The following is a 6,706-nucleotide window of genomic DNA, read 5'->3' as shown; positions in this document are numbered from 1 at the left end:
AGTGTCGAGTATCATCAAGATCGATAGTCCTGCTCGGAAATTTCTCAATTTTTTTTTTGCAAAGGTTTAACCCTAGCAGTAGTAGTGATTTGGAAGCAAATCCCTGTAATCAAGGAGACGAATGGGAGCGGGGAGCGGGGTTTCCGCGTGCGGTTAACGGCTGCTTCTTTCGACTTCCCTGCAGCTGTTCGGCTATTTCGTTGGTTGATTTCTGGGTTGATAAGTTTGACTAGTGCTGATTTGTTGTGAGAGAAAAATATAGTTCGTAATGCTTAAATTAAAACGTGTATACGTACCAAAAGAACGTACGTGGGCGGCGACGCGTCTGGTGACGGCGGCAAGGATTTTGCGGCGCGAATAATAAATAAAGAAAATAAATGCCTGAATGATACGGTACTATAGCAGGAGTAGTAGCGAACGGCAGTAATAACGACTACGTACTAGTTAATTACATACCCTTAGAAATACAGATAACAGATGGATGCATTACGTTGCAGTCTGTTCGGTTGGCTGGTTTATATCGTTGCTGGTTTGTGAAGAAGCACTGTTGGCTGGTTTGTATGAGAGAAAAATACTATTCTGGTTGAAAATTTATGATTATTTACGATAAGGCACAGCCAAACGGACATACCGGAGAACGAAAAGTTTTGATGATGCGGTGCCAAATGCAGCAACTCATTTTGGTTGGCAGCAGAGAATTGCATTGTCAATAGCAAGATCTGTGAGCTGTGAATTGACTGTGAGGAGTTCTGGAAACGAAACAAAACACTCCAAAATTTGCGCGCCCAATCCAAACCCACCACAATCACAGCAGTCAGCGAGCAGCGGCGACAAGACATTCCTTGCCCGTCTCTTTTACCCAGGCGCCACAGCAGCAGCGCCAGCAGGCGAAGCCGAGCGCGTCCCTCCCGGCTCGCCCAGCCAAATCCGCCGCCGCCCCCTCTCCTTCCCTTTGCCATTTGCCCCAAGCCTCAAGAGGCAGGAGTAGAGCGAAAGGGAATCCTCTCCTCGGCAACCCCACGCCTCCTCCCGGCCCCGCCCCTCTTCAATGCTCTCCCCGTCCCCTCCTCCATGGACGCCGCCGCCGCCGCCGCCACCCACCACCACCACCTCATCCTCACCATCACCATCCTGCTCGCCGCCGGCGCGGGGCTCGTCCACGGAACCACGCACCCGGCGGACCAGGCGGTGCTGGATGACCTCCGCAAATCCCTAACGAACCCGGACACGCTAGGATGGCCGGACAACGGGGACGCGTGCGGTCCGCCCGCGTGGCCGCACGTCTCCTGCGACCGCTCCGGCCGCGTCGACAACCTCGACCTCAAGAACGCCGGCCTGTCCGGCACGCTCCCTCCATCGCTCTCCTCGCTCGCCGCGCTGCGCTGGCTCAGCCTGCAGGGGAACCGTCTCACGGGCGCGCTCCCGTCGTTCCGGGGCATGTCCTCGCTCCAGCACGCCTTCCTCAACGACAACGACTTCGACGGCATCCCGGGCGACTTCTTCGACGGCGGGCTCACCGACCTGCTCGAGATCTCGCTCAGCAACAACCAGCGCCTCAACGCATCCAGCGGCGGGTGGGCGCTCCCGCCGGGACTCGCCGACTCCGCGCCGCAGCTGCAGGTGCTGTCCCTCGACAACTGCAGCCTCAGCGGCGGGATCCCGGGCTTCCTCGGCCGACTCACGGGGCTCCAGAACCTCACGCTCTCATACAACAACCTCTCCGGCCCCGTCCCCGCCGCGCTCAACGGCTCCGGCATCCAGAGGCTCTGGCTCAACAACCAGCGCGGGGACGCCAAGCTGTCCGGCACCCTCGACGTCGTGGTCACCATGACGGGACTCCAGGAGCTCTGGCTCCACGGCAACGACTTCTCCGGGCCCATCCCCGACGCCATCGCCGACTGCAAGGAGCTGTACACCGTCAGGCTCAACAACAACCAGCTCCTCGGCCTCCTGCCGCCTGGCCTCGCCGCGCTCCCCGCGCTCCGGGAGCTCAAGCTCGACAACAACAACCTCCTGGGCCCCGTCCCGGCGCTCAAGGCTCCCAATTTCACCTTCTCCGGGAACGAGTTCTGCGCCGCCAACCCCGGGGACGCATGTGCCCCAGAGGTCATGGCATTGCTCCAATTCCTCGCCGACGTGCAGTACTCGACCAGGCTGGTCGGGACCTGGTCCGGGAACGACCCCTGCGCCGGCTGGCTCGGCGTCACCTGCGTCCAGGGCAAAGTCACCATGCTCAACCTGCCCGGGTACGCACTTAACGGGACCATCAGCCAGAGCCTCGGCAACGTCACCACGCTCTCCGACATCAAGCTCTCCGGCAACCATCTCACCGGCCGGGTGCCGGACAGCCTCACCAAGCTCGCCTCGCTCCAGAAGCTGGACCTGTCCATGAATGACTTGAATGGGCCGCTGCCCCCATTCAGTCCCACCGTGGATGTGAACGTCACCAGCAATCTCAACTTCAACACGACGGCGCCGCCGCCCGATGCGCAGCCAAACAACTCCCCTCGGGGGTCTCATTCTACGCCTGGCGCGACTGCTGGTGCTGGGGGTAATAATGCAGCAATCCCTGGGAGTGGGAAGAAGGCCTCATCAGCTGTGTTGCTGGGCACAACCATTCCAGTCGCGGTGAGCGTGGTCGCCCTGATTTCGGTGGGCGCCGTGTTCTTCTGCAAGAGAAGAGCATCAGTGCCGCCACAGGTAGCCTCTGTCATCGTGCATCCCCGTAATAGCTCTGATCCAGATAACCTGGCCAAGATCGTCGTGGCCATCAACGACGGCAGCAGCGGCACGTCTCAAGGCAACACGCATAGCGGGAGCAGCAGCCTGACTGGCGATGTCCACATGATCGAAGCCCGGAATTTCGTGATTGCAGTGCAGGTCCTCCGTGGCGCCACCAGGAACTTTGCCCAGGACAATGTTCTTGGGCGTGGGGGATTTGGGGTCGTCTACAAAGGGGAGCTGCATGACGGCACCATGATTGCAGTGAAGAGGATGGAGGCTGTGGCGGTCAGCAACAAGGCTTTGGACGAGTTCCAGGCCGAGATTGCTGTTCTGACCAAGGTCCGGCACCGCAATCTGGTGTCGATACTGGGATACGCGATCGAAGGGAACGAGAGGCTGCTGGTTTATGAGTACATGCCCAATGGGGCTCTGAGCAAGCACCTGTTCCACTGGAAGCAGTTTGAGCTGGAGCCTCTCTCGTGGAAGAAGCGGCTCAACATCGCCTTGGATGTTGCTCGTGGGATGGAATATCTGCACAACCTGGGCCATCACCGCTTCATACATAGGGATCTCAAGTCAGCAAACATTCTCCTCGGCGATGACTTCCGGGCAAAGGTGGCGGACTTTGGGCTCATGAAAGATGCGCCGGATGGTAACTACTCTGTAGCGACAAGACTTGCTGGAACGTTTGGGTACTTGGCTCCTGAGTATGCAGGTAAAATTAATTTCTATAACTTGCTCATCACTTTAGTTTTGACCATTAAATCCATATTACTATTGTGACTCAGATATCAGGAAATTATATTAGGTTTGTACTCTATTTACGTAGTTAGTTTGAGTTTGTGACCAATATGTTCCTACTCTGTTAGTTAGTAGGATTTTGTGACCAATATGTTTTGCCCTTTTTCAGTAGCCGCCTTAGATGGACTAGAGTAACGTTCGGGGAATAGAAATTGATTTCATAGTTATCTTGGAACTTTTTGATGAACTAGCCTTTCAAAAGCCTTAGTAATCAAGAATAGTTTAAAATTCGTCCTATATTGTCACCATCTGTTAATGTAGCCAAAGATTGCAATTGTTTGATGCAATCAAGAGACTAGTTTAAAATTCACCTAATGTTGTCATCATCTGTTACTGTAGCCAGATATAGAGTCCAGATTTCTATCCATTATCTAAAAATCTGTTAATGTAGCCAAAGATTGCAATTGTTTGATGCAAACGTTGGTTACTGTTTTTTTTAATGAATGCGGAGTAATTAGTAATCAAGACGTACTATGGCTGATGCTAAGTTGCTATATATTGTGATCCTGGTGCTGCAGTGACAGGGAAGATCTCAACAAAGGCAGACGTCTTCAGCTTCGGGGTAGTGCTGCTGGAGCTGATAACAGGGACGACGGCCATCGACGACAGCCGCGTGGGCGAGGGCGAGGAGACCCGTCACCTGGCGTACTGGTTCAGCCAGATCCGGAAGGACGAGGAGCAGCTGCGGGCGGCCATCGACCCGACCCTGGACGTGAGCGACGACGAGACCTTCGAGAGCGTGGGCGTGATCGCGGAGCTCGCGGGGCACTGCACGGCCCGGGAGCCGTCGCAGCGTCCGGACATGGGGCACGCGGTGAACGTGCTGGTGCCGATGGTGGAGAAGTGGAGGCCCGTGAAGGACGAGGCTGAGGACTACCTGGGCATCGACCTGCACCTGCCGCTGCTGCAGATGGTGAAGAGCTGGCAGGACGCGGAGGCCAGCACGACGGACGGTGGCAGTATCCTGAGCCTCGAGGACAGCAAGGGCAGCATCCCCGCTCGCCCCGCCGGGTTCGCCGAGTCGTTCACCTCGGCCGACGGCCGGTGAAGAGTAGGACTGGAGGAGGAAGAAGACAGAGCGTCGTCTTCTTGGTATCGCATCGCATCGTATCTACCGGGAGGGATGCATCCATGGGATGGGATAATAAGCAGTACATGTCTCTCACCCTCTCTCGTCTCCCCTTGCCTGTTTTCGCACAGTGTCTGAATTCGTTGTTGCTGTAGGTAGAAAAGAAAGAGCGCATCGTCGTCCATGTGATGTGCTCGTGCAGTCGTGCTTCTTCTGCTCCTGCTCTGCTTTGTAGATAGATGATGATATGTTCCCTTCCTTTTTTTTTTTTGCATTGGTGGTAGGCATCTCTTTGCTTCTTCAGTTCTTTGTGTTATTCCAGTCAGCCAGTCTTGAGACTCAAGTCTCTGGCTTTTCCGGTCAAGACATGTGTAGTGGACCGTAATGCTCCCTCAGTCTCAGTTTCCTCCTGAACTGTGCCGTACTGTACCCGGAGAATTTTTTGCAAATGGATGGATGGGCATCTCTTTTGGCACCTTCCAAAAGGCCTCCACTGGACGCATCATGCCAACATAATTATCCATGCCCCAAGTCCAATGAAAACGAATCATGGCAATGGCATACACAGGCCTGATCGCTTCGTTGAAAATACAAGCCAAAACACTATTCCAGCTGATTTGTTGTGAGAGAAAAACATTGTTCCAACTGAAAAAAAAAACTGAAAAAAACAGATTATAAGAAAAACAAACAGAGCCGGCGGTAAGGGAACAACCGAACAACAGTGACCTTGGAGATGAGTTGGTTGTGTGCCCAAGCCCAAGTGGTGTCACTGGACAAGTTGCTAGCAGCTACTAGTAGCGGCAGTGTCTTGTTAGCAACTTAGCATTATAAACCAGTGGAGCCTGTACAGGTAGCTAATTGCTTATGTGAGGTTAGTGTAGTGAGGATTAGCTGTAAGTCACCACCAGGTTTGTGCTGATTGTGTCGGCCTGATGAATGAAAGTGACTACTACTAGAGTAGTAGTGGTACAATGAATGAATGATAGTACGAACCCATCCGCCGTCTAGTCCAGTCCAGTCCAGTCCAGCAATGGCTAATGAGTGTCATTTTCTGAGGGGACACATCATCATCGTCGTCGTCATCATCATACAACCCCCTACCTCTACTAGTTGCTTAATGATGTGTCGCTCCGAAGAAGGAATCAGATGGACCAGCTGGCATGGCAAGCAGGCATATGCAGTAACTTGGTTGCCGATGATGGATTGAGTGAAGGAAAAGCAACGTGCGTGTTTCAAATCGCTGCAGAGAATTAGGCCCCGTTTAGATCCAAAATTTTTTGGACTTTGGTTACCGTAGCACTGTCGTTTCTATTTGTCAATTAGTGTCTAGTTATGGACTAATTAGGTTTAAAAGTTTTGTCCCGCGATTTCTCACCCAACTGTGCAATTAGTTTTTTTTCGTCTACATTTAGTACTCCATGCATGTGCCGCAAGATTCGATGTGACAGGTACCGCGTAAATTTTTTTTGGAATCTAAACAGGCCCTTATATACTATGTACAGCCTGTTCGTTTAGACTTATTTGGCTTATAAACTATGATTAAAAATACTGTTGACTGATTTAGTATGAGAGAAAAATATTATTCGTTGACTAAAAAATATAGCTTATAAGTCAAACAAGCCTAAACGAACAGGGCTAGCCGACATGGGCCTTGACTGAAGTAAACATGCTGCATGTGCATGATGCACTGGCTGAGCATCCTGCCTGATGCTGGTGGTATACTACACTACTATCCTAGTAGTTTCTCTGTACGGCATCGGCATCGACATCGGCATTAGCATGAGTTCCGGCTTTAATTCGTATAAATTAATCGTAGAACAGTATTTTTTTTTCTCCCAACAAACCAGTCCTACAAATAAGCGGACGCCGATTTAATACCAGCCAAAGAGTGGGCCTGAGGGATGGAGTGAAGAAGCAGAGCAGCTGCATGCCTGCATCTGCACTCGGCGTGCACCTGCAGATCGACTGACGAGAAGCTCTGGAGGTGTAGTGTACTAGTACTATACTATCTGTTTTTATACCACGAAGATGGCACGTATTGGAGCTTGGAGGGGTACCTGACCTGCTGCCACCACGGTATGGTCGTGATTAGGGATGAAAACGGTACGGATA

The 6,706-nt window shown here is 52.8% G+C and overlaps 1 protein-coding gene across 1 annotated transcript; it reads left to right on the top strand.

The window, feature by feature from the left end:
• The first annotated feature begins 838 nt into the window (after nt 1-838).
• On the top strand, nt 839-5,064 carry LOC136498079 (receptor protein kinase TMK1-like). The gene is made up of 2 exons (XM_066494019.1): nt 839-3,439; nt 4,044-5,064. Exons 1-2 carry the CDS (start codon nt 1,072-1,074, stop codon nt 4,571-4,573), a joined length of 2,898 nt encoding a protein of 965 aa, XP_066350116.1. The 5' UTR covers nt 839-1,071; the 3' UTR covers nt 4,574-5,064.
• Nucleotides 5,065-6,706: the final 1,642 nt, after the last annotated feature.

The sequence above is a fragment of the Miscanthus floridulus genome, chromosome 12 (assembly GCF_019320115.1).
Source record: "Miscanthus floridulus cultivar M001 chromosome 12, ASM1932011v1, whole genome shotgun sequence".
In the NCBI taxonomy this organism is placed as follows: domain Eukaryota; kingdom Viridiplantae; phylum Streptophyta; class Magnoliopsida; order Poales; family Poaceae; genus Miscanthus; species Miscanthus floridulus.
The sequence above is the reverse complement of the archived record's forward strand: the minus strand, read 5'-3'. Positions and strand labels throughout refer to the sequence as shown.

What these genes read in the sequence shown, in the direction of transcription:
- LOC136498079 (XM_066494019.1), top strand. Translation starts at nt 1,072, where the DNA reads ATGGACGCCGCCGCCGCCGCCGCCACCCACCACCACCACCTCATCCTC. An exon ending in CTTGGCTCCTGAGTATGCAG is followed by an intron (nt 3,440 to 4,043) that starts GTAAAATTAATT and finishes CTGGTGCTGCAG; the next exon opens with TGACAGGGAAGATCTCAACA.